This window comes from Micromesistius poutassou (genome assembly GCF_964030765.1).
Source record: "Micromesistius poutassou genome assembly, chromosome: 5".
Classification (NCBI taxonomy): domain Eukaryota; kingdom Metazoa; phylum Chordata; class Actinopteri; order Gadiformes; family Gadidae; genus Micromesistius; species Micromesistius poutassou.
This window is the reverse complement of record NC_140275.1, coordinates 8191718-8213405: the sequence shown is the minus strand read 5'-3', so window position 1 is coordinate 8213405 and position 21688 is coordinate 8191718. Positions and strand designations below refer to the sequence as shown.

The window sequence follows — 21688 nt, the reverse complement described above, 5'->3', positions numbered from 1 at the left end:
TATATATATATATATATATATATATATATATATATATATATATATATATATATATATATAAATAAAATAGTTTGTTTATTGTTACTTTCTATTATCTTCGCTCAATAACTTAAGTTAAAAAATAAGTTTTTTTTTGCAGCTTTGATGGGATGTTTTTTAAGAATCTAAATCGTAGCATTCATTTTTAAAATCAGCTGATACAAATAAATGTAATAATTAGAAACACTTAAAAGTTTTATTTGAAAACATTTAAGAAACAAAAGGTCCAGACATTGAAACGAAAAGAGTTCTACAAAGTTAATAAAATATAATCCAATACGGTCAATAAAACGGTAAAACAACTTATATACAAAGACAGTCAGCAGCTGGTCTGACCATCAGTCTCTTGATCTGGTTCTACATCCTGTTCCTCTTGATGGAACTCTGGACCGTCCGTCTGGTTCTACATCCTGTGCCTCTGGTTCTACATCCTGTGACTCTGGTTCCACATCCTGTGCCTCTGGTTCCACATCCTGTGCCTCTGGTTCTACATCCTGTGCCTCTTGACGTGACCCTGCAGCTCGGCGGCGCAGCAGAAGATGCGTCCGCAGTAAGTGCAGCTCAACGTCCCGTGGGCTTCAGTAGGCGGCGGGGCGGCGGCGCTGTGGTCTGAGGAGGTACCTGGGGACAGGAGAGAGACGGACTCAGTTGAGCTCTGAGACCACAGATACAGGTACAGGGTACAGGTACAGGGTACAGGTACATGTACACAGGGTACAGGTACGGGTACAGGGTACAGGTACACGTCACAGTGTGGCTCCTCCTGTCCACAGTATTTAATGTTTCACACAAATCCAATCACAGGAGCGTCTTAATGATGAGGTGCAGCGAATGCAAACGGAGGAGGACACATTAACTTCAGTTAAGGTAGTCATTCTGTGGGCATGAATCAAATGAAGGGGTGAGTCACAGTTCAGTCATTGAATAGCTTCTACGGTTACCACGCACAAACGTGTGATTGTTTATCTTGGCTCCCGGTTGTAAGCGTTACCGGACCCTTACCTTTGGCCGAAGACGTCTCGGGTTCCTCTGAGCCCCCCGGGGCCCCCCTCCGGCCCGGACGCTGGGCTCCTCCGCCGCTGGTCTCCTCTCCGGGCGCTTCCTGCCCCCCGGGCTCGCCGTGCTGGAGGGAACCCTGCCTGGGGAGTCTGTGGTCCAGGTAGACGTTCTCCAGTACGGGCATCTCGGGGCTCCCCAGCTCATCGGCCCGTCCCCGTCGCTGGTCTCCCGGGACCTCCAGACTCAGGAAGGGCTCCTCGGAGCGCTCAGCGTCTGCTGCTCCGTCTGGGAGGGGAGGGCCGACCGGCGGCCGGCTCTCTGACGCGCCGGGGGCCCTTTGAGCCTCCCGGTCCGGTGAAGACCTGCGGGTCTGCCCGTCTTCTGCCCCCCGCCCCCCGGGGGGTCCGTGGTTGTGGGGGGTGCCCGCGGCCCCCCCGTCCTCCGGCTCCGAGGCCGCGCCCCCAGCCCTCGGTTTGCTCGTGAACCCTACACCCCCAAAACAGTCCTCCTCCGAGCCCGTCGGTGCTGCCGTCGGTCGCACATCGTGACGTCGCTGCCTCTCCTCTTCCTCCTCACTTCTCAGAGGCTCCTGCGCTCCGGTGTGGAGCGGCCCTGATGTGACGCCTTGTTCCCCCTGCTCCTCCTCCTCCCCCTGCTCCTCTTGCTCCTCCTCCTCCCCCTGCGCCTCCTCCTCCCCCTGCTCCTCCTCCTCCCCCTGCTCCTCTTGCTCCTCCTCCTCCCCCTGCTCCTCTTGCTCCTCCTGCTCCTCTTGCCGGTGAACCTTGTCACACCCTTCGGTGACCACCTCTTCGTCCTCCTGGTTGCCCTCCCTCGGGCTGGACCCTGCGTCCTCCTCCTCCTCCTCCTCCTCCTCCTCCTCCCCCCCAGCCCTCGCTCCCAGGTGGTCGAGGTTCACCTGTCCCACCAGCTCATGGTTCCTCTCCACCTGGACGGGACACACGGAGAAAAGGAACTTTGGACTGAATTCTTTAGCTTCTTGCGACGTACAATGTGCTCCCCATGTCCTCACGTTCAGACACGTGAACCACATGAATAGTTATGACACAATGTTTCAGAAACAGGAGTGGCTCTGGCCGAAGAAAACAGTAAATCGAGGGACTTCACATCTCCAGTACGCAGAATGAACAGGAAATGAATGAATGCAATCCCAGTGTTTCCCACAGACCAGGTAGCAATGTGTGGTGCCAACCCCTGCAGGGTTGGCAACTTTTGGTTTTTGGCCGGAGTGGGACTCTGTAGAATCTTATAATGCTTACATTATAACAGGGTGGGGGGGGGGCAGACGGGATTGTTGACGGGGGGAAGGGTTGGTACGGGTTGGCGGAGTTGCTCGTCCGAAGCAACGAGAGATCTAACGGGTATTTTTCTTTTTTTGGAGTGACATTTGTTGTGAGAGTGTGAGATATTTATACTTAAAAAAACGCGTTAAAATCAAAAAAGCGGAATCAATTCATTTGTGGCGCTCGTTGTTGAATCTGTGGCGCTGCGCCACACATTGGCCTATGTGTGGGAAACACTGCAATCCGAATTAAAGTGTGATGATTTGGGTGAAGGGGAAACCCTGCCAGGCCGCTACATTCCACGCACTCCACCAAGGAGGAATTTGACTTCCTCCTTCCTCCCAACCGGAATACTCTGAGCTTCCCAACCTTTGCACCCGGGCGCGTCGGCCCAGAGCTTCTCACCTGATGCTTATCACACAGGTGCGCCTCCAGCTGGCTCAGCCGCGGGCAGCGGAAGAAGCAGAGCCTGCAGGCGTAGGGCCCGGCGGGGGCGTGCTTCAGCGCGTGGGTCCCCAGGGCGCCGGCGCTCCCGCAGGTGAAGGTGCACTCCTGGCAGCGGAACACCACGCCCGCCAGGTAGCGGGACAGCTTGGACCGGCGCAGCTCGATGGGAGCCACGCGCTCCTCTGGGGGGGGGGGGGGGGGGGGGGGGGGGTTGAGTTTGGGCCGAGACAGAGTATACACCGATCAGCATCTAGCATTGTAACTATTAATAGCACTTGTTCTTATTGAAGGCTACTCTTCAATAAAAGTCGCTACACTTACTGTCAACAATTATTCTTTTTCAGAACTACATCATTAACATTTATAATCTATAATTATAATAATACATTTGTATTCTTCTAGTTAAGCGTGAGCATCATCTTGGTAGCTCGAACGCACGCAGGTCAAGTGTGACGTGTTTCCCATTCCGACTTTCCACCTCCGAGCGTTAACGACCGCAGCGTAACGCCGTGGTGTTTGTGACGCTCTCTGCCCGTGTAGTAAAGGAGTCATGCGATCGGATCGGAGCACAGACTCGTCGATACTCGCCGGTACCGAGGAATGTCCGGTCCTGGGATGGGAACAAGCAGCTTTGGTTTGCTTACGGCGGTGGAGCACCACGTGGTCCACCAGGCGGTCCCGGCTCGGGGTGTGGTAGAGGCACAGCGGGCAGCGGAGGCTCTTCTGAGGCGGGGGCTCCGCCGGGCCGCCGGAGTGACCCGTCTTCTTGTGCAGATCCAGCTTCCTCCTAAACGAAGAGACGAGGCAGACAAGAGGAAACAGGAAGCCTTTACAACCACAGGCCTGACTCACACCGCTCGCTTTCAGCAGAAACCTTCGGAACTTCTCTCGGAACTGGTGGAGCACGTGGATCACACGAGTCCAGACCTCGCTGTCGCAACAAAGCTCCAAAGGACATCCCAGTGCCGTCGTTTGGTGAACTGGGACTGACTGTAAGGGCGTCCACTCTGAGGGAGTTCCCACCTGAGGCCCGTGAAGAAGCTGCAGTCTCTGCAGCGGTGCACCTTCTTGCTGTGGATGTTCATGTAATGACGCCGCACGCTCGACCAGTGTCCGCTCGAGAACTCGCAGAACTCGCAGAGCAGCAGCCTGTCGCCGGGCACCTCGGCGGCCGGTGGAGCCACGCTATTGGTCGGCGCCATTGACCTGTAGTGACTTAGCTGTCTCTGGACCTCCGCGGGCTCAGAGTAGACAGAGTCTGTAATGGACGAGAGAACACGTTCACACCGCCGCCATCGTGTGGGCAATGACAGTAATAACCCAACAAACGTATTCACAGGCCTCATGTAGGCACTCTCCTAACAGGGTTGCCAGATTGGGCCAGAATTCCTGCCCAATCTGGCAACCCTTGCAGCAGAGCACTGTCTCCAACTGCTCTTTAGTATCTCAACAAATGTATTCACAAATACAAAGACAAAAGGGGTCACTTGCGTTTGCTTGTTTTGGCTGCTGGGGAGGGGGCCGGGGAGGGGTGCTTGTGGAGGTCTGGTGGGGCAGCAGGGGGGTCCCACTCTGCTTGGCGGTCCCCCGCTGCTGGGGGGCTGTCCTCCTCCTGCTCCTTCTCCTCCTCAACGCTCTCCGATGGACCAGTGCTCTGGGCGGCCAGATCGTCTGGAGCAGAACTGACGATGCTTACATGGGTCTGAGAAGGTAGGTCTGTACAGCTGTGTGTGTGTGTGTGTGTGTGTGTGTGTGTGTGTGTGTGTGTGTGTGTGTGTGTGTGTGTGTGTGTGTGTGTGTGTGTGTGTGTCTCTCTCTCTCACCTGGGTGTTTCTTCCGGAAGTGGCTCCTGAGCAGACACAGTAGGTTGGTGCGATAAGCGCAGATCAGACAGTGGAACGCTTTCAGGCTCCCGGGCCGAAACATGGTGCACTGGTCAAAGCTGTGAGGAACAGAAGGAGGAGCGCTCCAATCAGGCGCCGTTACAATCATCTGGTCAATAATCACTAAAGACTGTAGAGGGAGCCCACGCCTTAACGCAGCCAACCACAAGGCTCCAAAACATCCAGAGTAGAATCCTGACCGAATGCACACATGTTTCTCTGCTCTGGTCCCCAGGTCTGGGTTCCTACGGGCCGGGCCGGCAGCACTACTCCAGCGGAACGCCACGCCCCCCCCGGGGCGTCCTGGAGCATCTCAAGTCAGAACTGATCTCAAGTCAGTAACTGTTACTGACTTGAGATCAGTAAGATTCGTAATATAGTTATAGTAATAGTTAAATAAAGATGTTATAACATTGATTCATCTCAACACATAGGCCTGGCCTAAAGGAAAGAGCAGTTTGCATATGTTGACTGCTTCCAATGTTGTGTTGGTTATACTTGAATTATGTAATGCTTGTTTAGTGAATAACACAACAAACAACAAAAAATGTAATGCTAAATCGCAATATTGGTCGAAATAATCACAATTCGATGATTTCCCCAAACGGTTGAGCCCTAGTGTCCAGGAGGGAGTCTGGTACCACCAGGCCCTTTGAGAGCGGACCTCTGAACCAGGTCTACCACCAGGTCTACCACCAGGTCTACCACCAGGTCTACCATCGGGTCTACCACCAGGTCTACCATCAGGTCTACCATCAGGTCTACCACCAGGTCTACCACCAGGTCTACCATCAGGTCTACCACCAGGTCTACCATCAGGTCTACCACCAGGTCTACCACCGGGTCTACCACCAGGTCTACCATCGGGTCTACCACCAGGTCTACCACCAGGTCTACCATCAGGTCTACCATCAGGTCTACCACCAGGTCTACCACCAGGTCTACCACCAGGTCTACACCGCTGAAGGTCCACTCACCGGCTCCTGGAGCGGGCGGCGAGCCCCGGGTCGGGCCTCTGCCCCGCCGCCTCGTCCCCGTGGCTGCGGCGCTCGTGGACACGAAGGCCCACCAGGGAAGGGAACCAGCGGCCACAGAGTCCACAGGCGTGGGCCTCGGACCCGGGGGGGCCCTTCTCAGGGGCAGGGGCAGGGTCCGGGGCGGGGTCCGGGCCAGTCTGGGGCTTTGGTGACGCCCCTTTCCCGTTGCACTGGAAGTAAAACCAAAGACCACGTCGATTGGCAGCTGCATAAACACAACTCATACTGGGAATACTGGGAATATACTCATACTGGGAATACTGTCCACTTATACACTTTTACATACGGAACAGAATAACAACTAATAATAATAAAGAAGAGAACATTTGAGTTGAAACAATTATGATAATAATAATATACAAACAGACAACATCACCACACTGAAATTTAAGATGCAAATATACCGCCCAGTTTTAGGTAGAATACAAATCAACCAAAACCTTTATGTTGAGAGTGAAGAACACAGGACTTCAGGCCTACCTGAGCGGAGGTGGTGACGGCCCCGCTGGACGTGGTCCTCCTCTCCTGCTCCCTGTGGAGGTCCAGATGCACCCCCAGCTCCCTGGTGGTCTGGACCTCCAGCCTGCAGTAGTGGCACGCGTAGCCGGCCACCGCGCGCCGCTTGGCTGAGCGGAAGAGCACTTTAAAGTCCATTTGAAAATGTGTCAAGTGAACGCTGGTGTAGTGGGCACTTAGACCACTGGAGGACTTGAACATCTGACTGCACTTCTTACACTCCAGGGATTTGTTGTCTTCAAACTCCCCAGGAGGGTCCATTCCATGAGACTTTGTGTAGTGGCAGACCAGATATCTACGTTTTGAAGACACATACGGGCAGAGCTTACAGTTATAGCTCACAGCGGTGTACTCCATCGCAGATGCTTTGGAATCGATCCCATGCCTGGTTCTATAATGTTGTCTCAGATATTTGTTTGATAATGTGATATAGGAACAAACAGTGCACTTAAATACGTCACGCATGCTCTTGCTGCAGGCGTCGACATGTTTAGCCAAGGCCTCTTTGCTCTTGCCGACGTGTTTGCACAGCGGGCATTTCATCAGCCCAGGCTGCTTCTTCTTGGAGAAGCCCTTCTTCAGGGAGCCCTGAGAACCCTGGTATTTAGACAGCAGTTGCTTTGTTAGCGTGTATTTAGCAGCAGGTTTGAGGACACATGAAACGGAATCCCCATGGCATTTCATGTTATGCAGGTTGAATTTCTTTAGGGAGCGACAGACCTCTTTGCAGGTTTGACACATGTACCCCCCGACACGGACTCTGGAGCGGGGGGTGACGCCTTTTGACGCATGGGGCACATGGGCAAAATGCCTTTCAAACCCTTCCGCTCTAATCTTCTTGGTTGGATGTCTGGCACAGCAGTGAGCGATGACTCCAGGCCTCGTCGTGTGCGCATACACACACCAAGGGCACTTGTAGACCACGTTCCCCTTCGTCCTGTCCCCCTCCAGCATAGCCTCGTCCTCCTCAAACAGGGCCGGCTGACTCTTCCACTCCTCAAAGTGTTTCATTCCATAGTGAATCTTGAGTCCCTGCCAGGTAGTAAATAGTAAGGAACAGCAACGGCACATGTACGATCTAGAAGAAGGGGTACTTGGGGCCGAAAGACGGTGTGATGGTTCCAGTGTTTGAGGGGCCATATTATAGTCAAGCACTTCATGCTGACCATCTGCTTCGTCATCACCCCCACTACTGAGATCATCAAACGCTGAAGCCTTTCCCTTCACAGAGCGGAGATGAACGGTTCGATTGTGTTTTGTGAGGCCTTTCGATGAGCTACCTTTGAAGGAACATGTCTTGCATGAGAAGGTCTTGGCCTTCTTGGTCCCCGATCCTTGATCCCATCTCATCGCTGGAGACGTGGGGTCCTTTGGCTTTTTAGAGGGGGTGTCTTTGGGAGCCATGTGGAAGTGATTTATGATGTGTTTAAGGCTACTTACATTGGATTTGTGCCTTTCTTTGTAATGCTCAAAGACTCTTTCCGCTTTCTTGTCTGAGAAATTGCACCACTGGCAGTGGAAACCTTCCTCTATACGTCCTTTAGCAAAAGCCGTTCTTAAAATCTTTTCAGCACTTTGATTAATTTGGTGAGTTCTCCTTAAATGCCTTTTTAAAAGATACGCATTCAAGGCAGTGTAGTCACATTTGTGGCAAATGAAGGGTACGACTTTTCTCTCAAGCGGTGAATCGGGCAGCCGGCTGAGAGCCTCAAACTTCAACTGTTCTTCCCGCGGTTGTTCATAAACCTCAGCAGTATATTCTAATATTTGCCTTTTGGATCTCTTAACCATCTCAGGATGCGACTTATTCTGATGGTCCATAACCCTCGCTACTAGCTGGTTACCGTAGTTACATATGTGACAAAAGAAAAAGTCCTCTCCCTGCAGGATGGGGACAGGCAGACCAGAGGACAAAACACTAATCTCTTTGTTTAGAGATTTAGATTTCTTCATTTTTCTGTGAATGGATGCAGTGTAATTGGAAATCGATTGTGTGGTTGCTTGAAACCCTTTGTGTTTGATTTTAAAGTGAACCAGAACCAGTCTTAAAACACAGTTCCCATAGTTGCAATGCGGGCAGAAGAATAAGTTCTTGACACGCGACCTACCAGTCACCAGTTCTGCCCTTTTGGCTTCACCGCTGCCTCGGTCTTGGAGGGCGTCGGCAGGACTGGCGGGGGCTTCCACTCCAGAGCAGGACTCCTTCTGGACGGGGTCCTCGTGTTCGGGCGGGGTCCGGTGGCCACCGAGGGGTTTCTTAGCGATCCGAGGACGACTGACCACGGGGGACACCTCCGCCTCTCTCTCCTCTGCTGCGCTGCAGGGTTCCACCCCTGGAGGGCTGGCGCCCCGCTGGCTCTTGTGACCGCTCGGTATGGGAGTCGGGGTTCGGACGCTGCGGACGCTGCGGGGAGAAGCGGCGGCGTCCACAACGGGGTGCTGCCCCTGAGGAGGAGGGGCAGGGGAACCTGGGGGACTTACAGCAGATGGGATTTCTTCAGGTAGCGACGGGGACTGGACCGTTGTTCTCTCAGGAGAACCTGAAGAAGGACTTTCCTCAGAAGGGTCCGTTGGTGTCTCCTCCTGACTCGGTGCGTCCATGTTGAGGTCTTCCGAACCCGTTTCAGGTAACAGAGGTTTCGTGTCGGAGACCAAAGCTCTGGTTCGTCTGATCTGATCCAGAGTAATAACTATGTCAGGATGTTGTACTTGGTAGTGCACAAACATGGCCACCACAGACTTGTGACCAAATGTGCACGAGTCACACTTCAGGTCTGGTCGGACCGTTTTGGATGGAGGAGTTTTTTTTGAAGGATTATCTTCCAGAGAAATATCAGCATTTCCGTTGTGTTGTTTGTCGTTAATTCCATCTTTGGGTGATTTATGAGCTTCCTCCCCAGTGCTCAGTTCATTTCTTGGTGTAGATCTTGGCAATCTAATCTTTATCAAACCCTGCTTAGGTTTCTTAGCAAGAGGAATGACAGGGTCTTCAAGGACTCTCTTAGTCGGTTCAGTGATCAATGGAACGTCTAAATCACTGGGAGGACCAGAAGATTTGAATGGCGATGCACAACCATTGCTCAGATTAGTGGCCGGATTACTTTTTCGCAAGATTAATGTTTTCTTTGCAGTATTTGCATGTACCAGGTCAGGTGACGTCACCTGATAGAAGGAAGATTTAACATTTTGCCCAGAAGATGCTGTGAAGTACTGCGTGATCTTTCTGGATGTTTCTTGGCTTCCTTTCACACGGCCTGCCAGGTTGGAAAAATTCTTTTTTTTTGAGGTAGGCTTCGCAGTAAGGGGATTGCTCTTTTCATTGGCCACTGGCTTATTTACCTTTACTCTACTCAACATGTCCGGCGCTGCGTTCAGCTTGTTTTCCTCAGGCTGCAGCGCTGATGCGCCCTTCTCTCCGGCGATGTCATTTGAGGGCTTCTTGTTGGCCGCTGCGTCCTCCATGGCTGACGAGGTGGCGTTCCGGATGGCCTTGTGTACGTCCAGGCCGTGCTCTTTGCCCAGGTGTTCCAACAGCACGAGCTTGGACTCAAAGATGAGGACGCAGTGACTGCACTGGAACCTCGGGACCTGGGGGGTCTGGCTGCTGGTCAGGGGACCTGGCTTGCCGGCTTTTCTGATGGCGTCCTCCACGTCCAGGCCGTGCTCTTTGCCCAGGTGTTCCAACAGCTGTAGCTTTGACGCACAGACGAGGACGCAGTGAGTGCACTTAAACCTCTGGACTGGGAGGACCCGGTTGCTGGTCGGCTGGCCTGACCGGGCAGCGTTCCTGATGGCCTTGTCTACGTCCAGGTCGTGGTCCTTGCCCAGATGCTCCAACAGCTCTAGCTTGGACGCAAAGACGAGGACACAGTGATTGCACTTGTACCTCTGGAGTGGGAGGACCTCATTGCCGCTGAGGAGGCTTGCCTTGCCCGTAGAGCCTCTTGAATCTAGGAGATTGAAAAATACCCCGAATGTTAACATTAAGAGCAAACAAAACCAGCGTCAAAACAGCATGCCAATACATGCATTCAGTACGTACCTCGATTCATTTTTCTGCATTCAAACACCCGGCGACGAAGACACAATCACAGGTTTGGTAGCTGAAGGAATAAATACTCATTAGTCCGTCCTGAGGCCGCCTCCTGCTGTGTGTAGCCCCATGCATCTCCATCAGTACATCTGGATCTACACATCTGTCTGCACGGTGACTCTACACATCCATCTCTACTATCTCCATGGTGACGGTACTCACAGGGGAAGAGGGCGCTACGCGGAGCCTCGCTGTGGAGGCTGTGCACTAACAGGTTTGATCAACAAGCCGCCTGGTGTGGTGGGATCGGGAGGTTTTGTTGCTGTACCGGGAAAGTTTACTGTCCCGCGAACAGGGAGCCACGTGACTTCCGGAACAAGATCCCTTCAGTGACGACTTCCGTTCAAAATTCCGATGTTTTATCAAATTAATTGAATTAATTTGGAAATCACACACGTTACTCAGCCCGTAAACCAATGATTGTACATAACATGGAGTTATATATGCAGTTTTAAATCGTAGCCCGGCATTCAAGTCAACAAATGCTCGTAATTCAGGAGATGTAGGATCTCGTTTCAAACGACTTGAAATAGACATGGTTAGTAAAACTATATATATATATATATATATATATATATGCAACTCTTATTTTCTTTAGAGAATAAATCTCTCTGTGGTTCACACGGTTGTGTTCTGTTGTTTCTCCCCGGACCCATTTCCGGGCGGACCGGAGAGCTGTCGGTCTGGACCAGTGGAGGAGGTCCGTCTGTGGTCTCTGGAGGAGGTCCGTCTGTGGTCTCTGGTTCTGGTCTTTTGTTGAAGGCTGCTCATCTCACTGTAGAGAGTCTTCCGTCTCCGTCATGAAGCTGTCCGTCCATCATCAGGTACACTGGCTTCAGGCAGGCTGGAGCGTGAAGGTTGAATCAGTTCAGGGTGGATTCAGTATTAAAGCATTAAATAATATTCAGTGTTAAAGTTTGAAAGAACTCAATACAAAGGGCTGTCTCTGTAGTCCGGAGTGTGTCACACGGACCACCCAGGTCTCTTCTTCACTCGACAATGCAGTGACAAAAGACCACCATTGTAAGCAGAACCATTGTGTGTGATCCCGTGTCCCCTCCGGCAGAGGTGACGGCTCTGTGGTTCATTCGGCGGACGCACGGCACCATGTTTACCGTCTCCCTGAGCGGCCCGCTCCGGGCTGTGAGGAGCAGCTCCTTCGGGCCCTGCGTCTCCCACCTGTCCGCCCTCTCCCGCTGCTCTGTGGACCGGAGGAGTGGAGCCGGACCCCCCGGCGCTCACGGCCGGACCGCGTCTCTTCTGTCCGCCCGGCGGCCGGCGGTGACCGGAGGGCGGAGGGCGTTCGGTGTGTCTGCGGCGGCCGTCGTCAACATGGCACCGCCCGGGGTCCAGCCCTACCTCCGGCTGATGAGGATGGATAAACCCATAGGTAACTATAGATACCGTCTTATAGCGTGGGACACTTCTTCACATTCACCCATTCATTCATACACGCCCGCGGTGTCCACCAGGCAAGGGGACTGCGGGGTCAGGTGTCTTGCTCAGGGGCACACATCCATACTGTAGGTACTTAGTAGCTGCCTGGGATCAAACCAGCAACCTTCTGATGTCCAGACGACCCGCTCTCTCCCTGAACTACTGTCGCCTGAGAGTGTGTTTCGTCTCCTTGCTTTGTATACTGTATGTAATCCATTACTTGTAATAGCAGTCGCCTAAAGCCACACCTCTGAGCTGGTCAGAACCTCCCCAGCTGTTTCACCAGACCACCACCACCAACAACCATCCTCTCACTGGATGCTAATGGCCTCCATCCCAATATGGCCGATCTTCTGAATCAGAGCGGCGCTTCATTTCTTTCTGACTGCTCATATGTGAAGGCTCCACTCTAAGGTCCACCTTGTGGAAGGTGTGTGTCTGGGACCAGTGCCCTGCGACCGTTCCTAACTGGTCTTTGGGCTGCAGGGACGTGGCTGTTGTATCTCCCCTGCGCCTGGAGCATCGGGCTGGCCTCCGACCCGGGCTGCCTCCCCCACCTGGGCATGCTGACCCTGTTTGGGGCCGGGGCGGTGCTGATGAGGGGAGCCGGCTGCACCATCAACGACATGTGGGACAAAGACTTCGACCGAAAGGTATTACAAACATCAACAGCTGTTTAAAATATAAAGCATTTTCTTTTGGATCCCAAAATATTGAATGTATAATTGTGTATGGGTTTGCATTTACATGAATTGTTCAGTCAGTCGGTGTATATGGAATGAGGCTTTGTTTAAATTCACCGCTTTGTGAGGTGTAGCAGGCGTGTGTGGGTGCAGGTGTCCCTGACTGACTGACTGTGTGGGTGCAGGTGTCCCGGACTGACTGACTGTGTGGGTGCAGGTCTCCCGGACTGACTGACTGACTGTGTGGGTGCAGGTCTCCCGGACTGACTGACTGACTGTGTGGGTACAGGTGTCCCTGACTGACTGACTGTGTGGGTGCAGGTGTCCCGGACGGCCAGCAGGCCCATCGCCGCGGGCGCTGTGTCCCAGTTCCAGGCGCTGGTGTTCCTGGGAGGACAGCTGTCTCTGGGCCTCGGGGTCCTTCTCTGCCTCAACTACTACAGGTGACCGTCCAGATCCTTATGGAGACACGTGACCTAATTATTACTAATTACTTATGGCTCCCAACGAGCTGGTTGTTGCCTTTCATGCTTGAATATGCTGTCGTGGGTATTAATCTGGGAATGTTTGTATGAACGAGTGAATGTGAGGCACTAATTGCAAAGCACTTTTAAACACAGTCCATTAAAGGCAGTCCGTTGACCTTCAATGCGTGACCTACAGCATCGTGCTGGGCGCGGCCTCCCTGTCTCTGGTGGTCCTCTACCCGCTCATGAAGAGGGTGACCTACTGGCCTCAGCTCTTCTTGGGTACGCTCCGTTCACTACCACCACGTCCCCCAACAGACAGACCTGCTCCCACCGCTGCCGCGCTGACACTGGCTCCCCTTCTGTCCTCCAGGGCTGGCCTTCAACTGGGGGGCGCTGCTGGGCTGGTCGGCCGTCGCGGGCTCCTGTGATTGGTCTGTCTGCCTGCCCCTGTACTTCTCTGGGGTGATGTGGACGCTGATATACGACACCGTCTACGCTCATCAGGTGACCGCCAGCGCCTCCTACCACGTGTTGGTGGAGGGTTATTGTAAGAGTTTAATAGAGGAATTACAGCAGTTTGTTGTAATGATTCATCGTTAACGATAACATTCACTGATGTGTGTATTGGAATACACACAGTGAAATACACAGCATTGTAATCCATTACAGAGCATTGTGTAGTGAGCCAATATTAGCGTTTTTTTACACGATACACGTTCACCGTTTTTTGTTATTTTTTCCCGTCATGATTTACAGACAGACAGTTCAATAAATGTTCCTTTTTTTAAAGTGAGACTTGTAACATTTGTTATCATCATTGTGTCATTTTTATGATGTCAATTGAGGGAGCTAAAGGAGAAGCGGCTCCAGAAGATGGGCCGTATGGGTCATCGGATAAGGCTGATGAAGAAACATCGGTATCAGCATTGGCTCTAAAGAATCCACATGGGTGGATCCCTAGTGTGGATCATTGTGATGTTGAACGCTCCACCATTCGGGGCCCCCCTCTGCCCCTCCCTCTGACCCGCTCTGCTCTGTGCTCTGCCCCTCCCTCTGACCCGCTCTGCTCTGTGCTCTGCCCCTCCCTCTGACCCGCTCTGCTCTGTGCTCTGACCCTCCCTCTGCCCCTCCCTCTGACCCGCTCCGCTCTGTGCTCTGCCCCTCCCTCTGACCCGCTCTGCTCTGTGCTCTGCCCCTCCCTCTGACCCGCTCCGCTCTGTGCTCTGCCCCTCCCTCTGACCCGCTCTGCTCTGTGCTCTGCCCCTCCCTCTGACCCGCTCCGCTCTGTGCTCTGCCCCTCCCTCTGACCCGCTCTGCTCTGTGCTCTGACCCTCCCTCTGCCCCTCCCTCTGACCCGCTCCACTCTGTGCTTGGGGCCCCTGTAGGACAAGGAGGACGACGTGAGGATCGGGGTGAAGTCCACGGCGCTGATGTTCCGGGAGCAGACCAAGCCCTGGCTGACGGGCTTCACGGTGGCCATGATGGCGGGGCTGGGCGTGGCCGGGGTCAACGCCCAGCAGACCCTCCCCTACTACCTGACGCTGGCCTGCGTGGCCGCGCACCTCGGCCACCAGGTAGACCCCTGGGGGCCGCGGGGCCAGGGGCCCTCCATGAGGGGACCAGGGGCCCTCCATGAGGGGGTCAGGGGCCCTCCATGAGGGGACCAGGGGCCCTCCATGAGGGGGTCAGGGGCCCTCCATGAGGGGACCAGGGGCCCTCCATGAGGGGGCCAGGGGCCTCCATGAGGTGGCCAGGGGCCCTCCATGAGGGGGCCAGGGGCCTCCATGAGGGGACTAGGGGCCCTCCATGAGGGGGCTTCGTTTGAGGGTGTTCAGCCTGTATCTTGTATTAAGTCTAGTCTAGGTGAACTTGTTCAGAGCTCACCTGGACTCTGCATCGCCTCCCCCCTTACCCCCCACACCCCTCTTACTCACTCATTGTATGTTGTACGTCCTGGAACTTAGAAATAGTGCTTAGCATTGTGAAGCATCTTCTCCTAGTATACGGGGAATGGGTTAACCTAGTGGTGGTTAGTGTATACAGGGAATGGGTTAACCTAGTGGTGGTTAGTGTCTACGGGGAATGGGTTAACCTAGTGATGGTTAGTGTATACGGGGAATGGGTTAACCTAGTGGTGGGTAGTGTCTACGGGGAACGGGTTAACCTAGTGATGGTTAGTGTATACGGGGAATGGGTTAACCTAGTGATGGTTAGTGTCTACGGGGAATGGGTTAACCTAGAGATGGTTAGTGTATACGGGGAATGGGTTAACCTAGCGATGGTTAGTGTATACGGGGAATGGGTTAACCTAGCGATTGTTAGTGCTTGACTCTTCTATGAAGATGCTTACTGTACCGACAGCCATATATTGTTTCTCTTTCTTCCGACAAATGTACGTATTGTAAGTCTCTTTATATAAAAGCTTTTGCTAAAGGCCCTGAATGAGAATGCATCAAAGCCAACATAGTGACCATCCCTCCTCCTAGATCTACTCGCTGGACATCCACAGACCAGAGGCCTGCTGGAAGACCTTTGTGTCCAACAGGAACCTGGGCCTGCTGCTCTTCCTGGGGATTGTCACCGGAAACTTATGGAAGGAGAGGAGAGAGACTTTACTGCAGGGAGAAGAAGTGCACACGTCTTGAGGGGGATGGGCGTGGGGGTTCTTGTTTCTCACACGTCCTTTAGATGCTTTATCCTTTATGCTGTATTTCTACCATGAAATGTTTTTATGAAGGGAAATGTAAAGTTTGCTTACAGAGAGACCAATCAGGCGTAGGCTGTTCACTTCAATCCTTTACTTAAAATGTATTTTATACATTAAAAAAAATAATAAATTGCATGTAACTTGATTTTGCACAAACACATTTCATAAACAAATTTTAAAAATAATAAAACGTTCAACACATCGAATCTCTACTAGTAATAATATTATTATAATATATATAATAATATATTACAAACGTCTAACAAAACACTCTGGCTTTAAGAAGAAAGCACAGAGCCAGAGCGGCGTTGAGAAGAGGGAACAGAAGCACGGAGGACCCCCCCCCTCAGAGACGCCACGCCGCGGGCCTCCACCAGCAGCACCACCCAGGTGATGACCATCTGGGTGTGGGCCCAGCCCAGGGCCCCGTACAGCGCCCTCCCCCAGCGGGAGGTCAGCCCCGCCCCCACGTGGCGGTGCAGAGCGTAGTCGGCCCTCACCGCCAGCGCCCAGCTCAGGAAGCCTGCCGCCTGGCCCGGCCACAGGCCGTGCCACCAGGCCGAGAACCCGAAGGTCAGGAGCAGGGGGCAGCGCCCGCCCCGCCGGAACACCAGCCGCCGCAGCCAGGCCGCCGTGGTGGCGTTCCACCGCCTGGCGAACTCCGACACCCGGGTGGACGCCTCCGTGGCCCAGGGGTCTCCGTCCGAAAGCCCGCTCCGGCCGGGCCCCCGAGGGCCGAAGCCGGCGGCCAGGTTGAGGCCCTCGCTGATCCTCCAGTGGGAGTAGTAGCGCATCCTAAGGGACAGAGCCACGCCCCAGAGCCACAGGCACTCCCCCGCCGGCCCCGCCGCTGCCGCCGCCGCCACCTGGCCCTGGAGGCACCGCAGGAGGCCGGCCCGGACCCCCTCCAGGAGCAGGACCTGCAGCACCTTCACCGAGACCAGGGGGAGGGCCGGGGGCCCCGAGCCCGTCCCCTCAACACACCCCACGAAGCGGGTGTAGGGGTACAGAGGGGCCCCCAGCAGGGTGGGGAAGCTGAGCACGTAGCTGCCCAGAGAGAGGAGGAAGCGGGGCCAGCTGGCAGCCCCCCCGGGGGGCAGCCTGATGCGCCCCTCCTGGAGGTCCATGGACACGCTGGTGACCCTCTGGGTGAGCAGCATGAGGGAGGAGACGGCCGCCTGCGCTCTGGGCTCCAGGACAACAGAGACCATTAGGGTGATCGTCAGGGTCATGGGACAACTGTTTACCTGTTTGATCAGAAACCTTTTTCATCTTTTGTTCATTTTAAAGAGCATCGATTTGATTTGACTGATTTTCTATTTACCAATTCTATTTTTGGATAAAGAAAATGGGGTGGACTTCCACCTGCAGCGACCGTGTAAGATGCAGATGAAGAGCTAGATGTACAGATGTGTGTAACGGAGGTGAGGCCCCTACCTGACGCCCCCTCCCTGGAGGAGGAGCAGGTGGCAGACGGTCTGCCACAGCATCTGGCCCCAGAACACCCAGCCGTGGACCCGGCCAGGGGGGGCCAAGAGCACCACCATCATGAACCCCAGCGTGGCCGCGAAGACCACCAGGCTGTAGACCCCCATGGTGCCCACGGCCAGCACACACCCCCCCAGGCCCAGGTAGAGGTACCTGCTCGGGGAAACAGGCGTTCAGGTGGAGGACGTTTTCAGCCTCAAACTCTCAGGAAGACAAGTCGGCCACAAAGAGCTGCAGACTTCTTCATTAACACACTTCACCCACTTTCTACCTGGTTTTGACTCTTCTTCTTCTACATAGGACTAAGACTGTTCCCCTAGACGGTCTCTGTAGTCTAATAAAGTATTGAGCTGTGGAGGCGTTCATACGAACCTCCAGGTCAGGGAGAGACGGCCCCGGGCCCCCAGGGAGTACAGCAGAGCCAACGGCAGCAGGAGACACTGCTGCCCCAGAAACCAGTGCTGCTCCCACAACCAGTCCATACCAGTCAATGAACTGGTGTTTCACCGTCACTCCGTTCAGTCTTTACCCTAACCCCTGCGCTTGGAGACCAGGGCTCTGATTGGTGGGCCGAGGGAATACCTGCGACTACAGCCTGAGCGCATAGCTCTGATAGGCTGATGGAGGCCTGCAGGTGTAGATCCAGATAGTGTAAAGCCATACTTCAGTGACTGGGGAACCCACAGGCAGTGTCCGTTCCCGTGGTTGTTATCGTGATCAACCCTGCGTCCTGTTTGCCTACGAGCCCATTAGAGCCTTTATCCTGCTGTGTCCAGACGCTGTTGGTTTAACAAGCTGCATTGAGCAGAATCCTAGGAAGGAATAGTTCTGTTTATTTGCTACATCACATTGCAAGCTTTCTTAGCAACGCACGCACAGACACACGCGCACAGGCACATACACACACGCACATACACACTATAATACAATAATCACATACTAATAGGTATATATATTTTGTTACTATTTATGACTACTTTTTGACTTTTTATTCATAATCTATTAGTTAATTGATAAGTTATCCATTGTCCAGCTGTGCTCTCAGAGGTCCTGGTCTACAGTACACAGGTCATGCTGCCTATCAATAATCATCCCACACCCTCCATTATTAATACTTGATCTATACTTGGCTGGACCCAGGACTGGAGATGCCCTATGTGCTGTGTATTCTGTTTACTACTGCTATAAGTGGTATAATATGGCTGTGCTTGATACCGTGGTAACGTTGGTCTTAATGGTCTGACAGAACAAGGTTATCAGAGAATATAAAACCATAAATGGTTCCCCTGTGTACCTGTCACTTTGTCCCATAGCCACTAGGTGTCAGTAGAGTGTTTTGGGAGCGTCTCAAAGCTGCGTTCACTGCGGGCCAGAATTCAATAAAAAGGTAGAAGACAGCAAGCCATGGATTCTTAACGTTTTTTGTTAGGATTATTTAAAACACACACTACTTAATGATTGTCCATACTTTGCATTAGGCATACTCTAATGTCTAGTATGTCTTCACCAATTGATTTTGTAATCGTGTTGACCCGTGAAGCCTGATCCGCTGATTCAGCATATTCTTCAGAATCAGGACCCGGGAGGACGAGTGTAAGCGATACTTGAGCAACACGCTGTTGTGGTCTTCAACAACAACGTGTTTTCTTTGGTTTTCAGTCTCAAGGTTTAGACTCAAAGCTCTTTGGAACCAAACCAGAACATAAGAAACATGACAGCAAGTTAACGTTCATCAGTACTAGCTGTTTCTTCACACACGGGGTCTATATTTATATGTATGTATGTATGTATGTATGTATGCAGGCCCGGTTCCAGAACAGAATGCCTTGGGGTGCATCTGAGATTATAGGGGGTGCACCAGTACTATAGTAAAACCAGCTACCCAGCTTCAGTTCAGACTTCGCTTTTTACACTAGGCCTTTCTACCAGTAGATAGACAAGCACTACATGTTGGGACAAAAACATTTACTGTGCTTAAAAGATGGTATCACATCATGTCTTGTGATGTGGAGAACATTTCAGCTGCAACGTTAGCTTATTGATATCCAAGCTTTGGATATGAGAATGAATTAATAATGGTTAAATTAAATCAAATTTGAAAAGGCTCAAGAGGTTCACATACTTTCAAGCAGCACTGTAGCCTTGTGAGACCAAATAATTTAACAACATAAACATAAAACATGCTCACATGTATTTATATAAGTGAACCACTAAATGTCACAAAATAATTTTACATTATCATTCACAAGATAATGCTTGAAATATATCACTTCATGTCTAATACATCTAGATTATATGGAACCTTTTGAATTAAATTACAAAAAAATAGCTTTTCCCTGATATTCTAATATTATGAGATGCACCTTTATGTGAACCACTTAATGTCAATAAGTGCTTATTCTGCTGCCCAAAACTTTTAATGCTGACAGATAAAACCCAATTAGGAATGTTATTTTCACAAAAAGTAATCAGTAATACATAGTGCCTTTCTTAAAGTTCACAAGATTGTAAATAAATACAATCAAAACACAATTGGCAAATATGGGTTCTTATGAACAACACAGTGGCGCCGGCAAAGGCTGCTTGTCCGGGAGTGAGAGCTGCGCCGGCAAAGGCAGCGAGTCGGGCAGGATTGAGCTAGCGTTGCTAGTGCTAGTGTTCACAACGGTTATACTGTCTGATGTATTGGATTCTTTTGCGGTGTTCTTTTTTATTTTCGGATATCCATTGTAAATGCCTAATTGTTGCTGCCGAAGAAGTTTAATGTCACTGACGTGCGCGCCGCCGGACGGGGCGCAGTTCACGCGCACCTGTCATAATAATAATAACGTTCTTATCGGTTTAGTGAGCAAAATAAATGCAGCAAACAACGGTATTTAATGGAACAATTCGTTTTGTGAGCAAGTGTTTTATTTTTTTTTATCATATTTATAAAAAAATTATAATAATTCACTCCCTCCTTTTTTCAATTGAGGGTGCAAACAATTTTTTTGGGGGTGCAATGCATGCTTATGCACCCCCGTAGAACCGGGCCTGTATGTATGTATGTATGTATGTATGTGTGTGTGTGTGTGTGTGTGTGTGTGTGTGTGTGTGTGTGTGTGTGTGTGTGTGTGTGTGTGTGCGTGTGTATGTGTGTGTGTGTGTGTGTGTGTGTGTATATACGCACTAGTACTTCTCGGTGACCACTCAGAGGTCCCTGGCCCCCAGTCCTCCACGGGACTGTAATAAAACACACGTGACCGGAGGCTCCACAACGTGTGACACACACACACACACACACACACACACACACACACACACACACACAATTATTAACCTGCTGATGGGTTGACTCTAAACTGTTATCTACCCTAAATGTGTTCATTTCACAAAGCTCCGTTTGAATCCCCAGACAGATCCATGCCTAGGAACACGTTTACATCATACTCCATCTTTTTTTCAAGATTGCGTCGTGAACCCGTGTCTGTGCTCCCTGGGAGCTGAGGTACTTTTAGGTGATAAACTGATAAAGTTGTGCAGCTGTTGAACCGGGGCTCGTCACCGCGTCAGCAGCGTCCCCTCCGCTGATTGGCTGCCGGTTGTGCAACAGGAGGCGTATCCATCGAGTGGTCTGAAGTAGAGAGTCCCCCAAGCAGGACCGAGTCATTTTCGGGCAACAGAGTGCAGTGCACAGGGTGCAGGGTTCAGATCCACGTCCCGTGTTGTGATCTCAAGATGCAGAGCTGCGCCAGGTCCTGGGGGGCCCTCCTCGCCCGGGCGGGGGGGCCCCTCTCTCCCTGCAGACATCTCAGTGCCAAGACCCGCTTAGTTGGGAAACTTCCTTCTAGGGTTGCGACCCGCCAGTTCGCCGGACCCGCGGTCCGGTGCCTCGGGACCTCCGCGGTCCGCTGCCTCGGGAGCTCCGCGGGCCGGTCCTCCCGGCAGATCGATAGGACGCTGCCCCGGCACGACGACTTCGCAGAGAGGCACATCGGCCCAGGTGAGAGGGAGAAGAGGGAGATGCTGGACGCTCTGGGGCTGGAGGTAGGACCACCTGACATCACACCACACCGCGATACACCACGACTGTTGATCACACCAACCCGGATCATCTCTTGTTGTCTTTTGTAAAACACGTTTTATTGCTGTTTTTACGCGCTTTATTTACATCATTTATTGTTTCTAGACGATCTCCCAGTTAATCGAAAACACAATCCCCGAAGCCATTCGGATGCAGAGGAGTATGAAGATGGACGATCCACTTTGTGAGTTCTCCTCGGGTCCTTCTGTAATGATCCTGTTGGCTTGTGGTCGCCTGGCTCAACAAAGAGCAGCATGTTTAACTGGAGGTCTCACGCGTTTGCACTTTTTGTTACCCTACTAATGGCCAAACCGCAACATATCCAAAGATACTAGATCTTAGTATTTATTCAGCAGATATCTGATGTTCCTCCACTAACCACGGGCTGGGGGCGCGCCTCCGCCGTGCGTGAAGCGCGCTCCTCTCCTCTCCTCCTCTCCTCCTCTTCCTTCTCTCCCTCCGCTCCTCTTCCTCTGAACATATTTGGAGTTGTTTTTGCGAAACTCGTCCACCAGCACCAATCTC

The 21688-nt window shown here is 52.3% G+C and overlaps 5 protein-coding genes across 5 annotated transcripts in view; 2 read left to right on the top strand and 3 right to left on the bottom strand.

Annotated features, from left to right (window-relative positions):
* Positions 1 to 21688, bottom strand: part of mvk (mevalonate kinase) — a 48294-nt gene that overhangs the window by 3131 nt on the left and 23475 nt on the right. The gene's annotated exons all lie outside the window — the stretch shown is intronic.
* LOC311343892 (zinc finger protein 462-like) lies at positions 331 to 10574 on the bottom strand. The gene is made up of 11 exons (XM_084468864.1): positions 10478 to 10574; positions 10265 to 10325; positions 6187 to 10172; positions 5647 to 5876; positions 4610 to 4728; positions 4278 to 4457; positions 3810 to 4044; positions 3431 to 3573; positions 2745 to 2968; positions 1042 to 1984; positions 331 to 660 (listed from the first exon to the last, which is right to left on the bottom strand). Exons 2-11 carry the CDS (start codon positions 10272 to 10274, stop codon positions 527 to 529), a joined length of 6204 nt encoding a protein of 2067 aa, XP_084324990.1. The 5' UTR covers positions 10275 to 10325; positions 10478 to 10574; the 3' UTR covers positions 331 to 526.
* coq2 (coenzyme Q2 4-hydroxybenzoate polyprenyltransferase) lies at positions 10989 to 15813 on the top strand. Its single transcript, XM_084467555.1, has 8 exons — positions 10989 to 11139; positions 11382 to 11705; positions 12239 to 12405; positions 12757 to 12878; positions 13099 to 13184; positions 13276 to 13409; positions 14291 to 14479; positions 15392 to 15813. The coding sequence occupies exons 2-8, from the start codon at positions 11423 to 11425 to the stop codon at positions 15548 to 15550; spliced, it is 1140 nt and encodes a 379-aa protein (XP_084323681.1). The 5' UTR covers positions 10989 to 11139; positions 11382 to 11422; the 3' UTR covers positions 15551 to 15813.
* mboat4 (membrane bound O-acyltransferase domain containing 4) lies at positions 15797 to 18585 on the bottom strand. Its single transcript, XM_084467556.1, has 3 exons — positions 17473 to 18585; positions 17050 to 17253; positions 15797 to 16859 (listed from the first exon to the last, which is right to left on the bottom strand). Exon 3 carries the CDS (start codon positions 16842 to 16844, stop codon positions 15891 to 15893), a length of 954 nt encoding a protein of 317 aa, XP_084323682.1. The 5' UTR covers positions 16845 to 16859; positions 17050 to 17253; positions 17473 to 18585; the 3' UTR covers positions 15797 to 15890.
* The window catches only part of gldc (glycine dehydrogenase (decarboxylating)), a gene marked incomplete at its 3' end in the record, with an annotated part of 11734 nt that continues 10790 nt past the window's right edge, over positions 20745 to 21688 (top strand). The window contains 2 exon segments of the mRNA XM_084468863.1: positions 20745 to 21126; positions 21269 to 21347. Of these exon segments, the coding sequence (XP_084324989.1) occupies positions 20818 to 21126; positions 21269 to 21347 (388 nt within the window). The 5' untranslated portion in view covers positions 20745 to 20817.

Excerpts from the sequence above, each read along its gene's own strand:
- LOC311343892 (XM_084468864.1), bottom strand. Across the intron at positions 4,729-5,646 it reads GCCGCCCGCTCCAGGAGCCG|CTTTGACCAGTGCACCATGT; the intron begins GTGAGTGGACCT and ends TGTTCCTCACAG. Across the intron at positions 4,458-4,609 it reads CTTCCGGAAGAAACACCCAG|ACGATCTGGCCGCCCAGAGC; the intron begins GTGAGAGAGAGA and ends GTTCTGCTCCAG.
- coq2 (XM_084467555.1), top strand. The coding sequence starts at position 11,423 with ATGTTTACCGTCTCCCTGAGCGGCCCGCTCCGGGCTGTGAGGAGCAGC. Across the intron at positions 12,879-13,098 it reads CTCTGCCTCAACTACTACAG|CATCGTGCTGGGCGCGGCCT; the intron begins GTGACCGTCCAG and ends CGTGACCTACAG. Across the intron at positions 13,185-13,275 it reads CTGGCCTCAGCTCTTCTTGG|GGCTGGCCTTCAACTGGGGG; the intron begins GTACGCTCCGTT and ends TCTGTCCTCCAG.
- mboat4 (XM_084467556.1), bottom strand. The coding sequence starts at position 16,844 with ATGACCCTGACGATCACCCTAATGGTCTCTGTTGTCCTGGAGCCCAGA.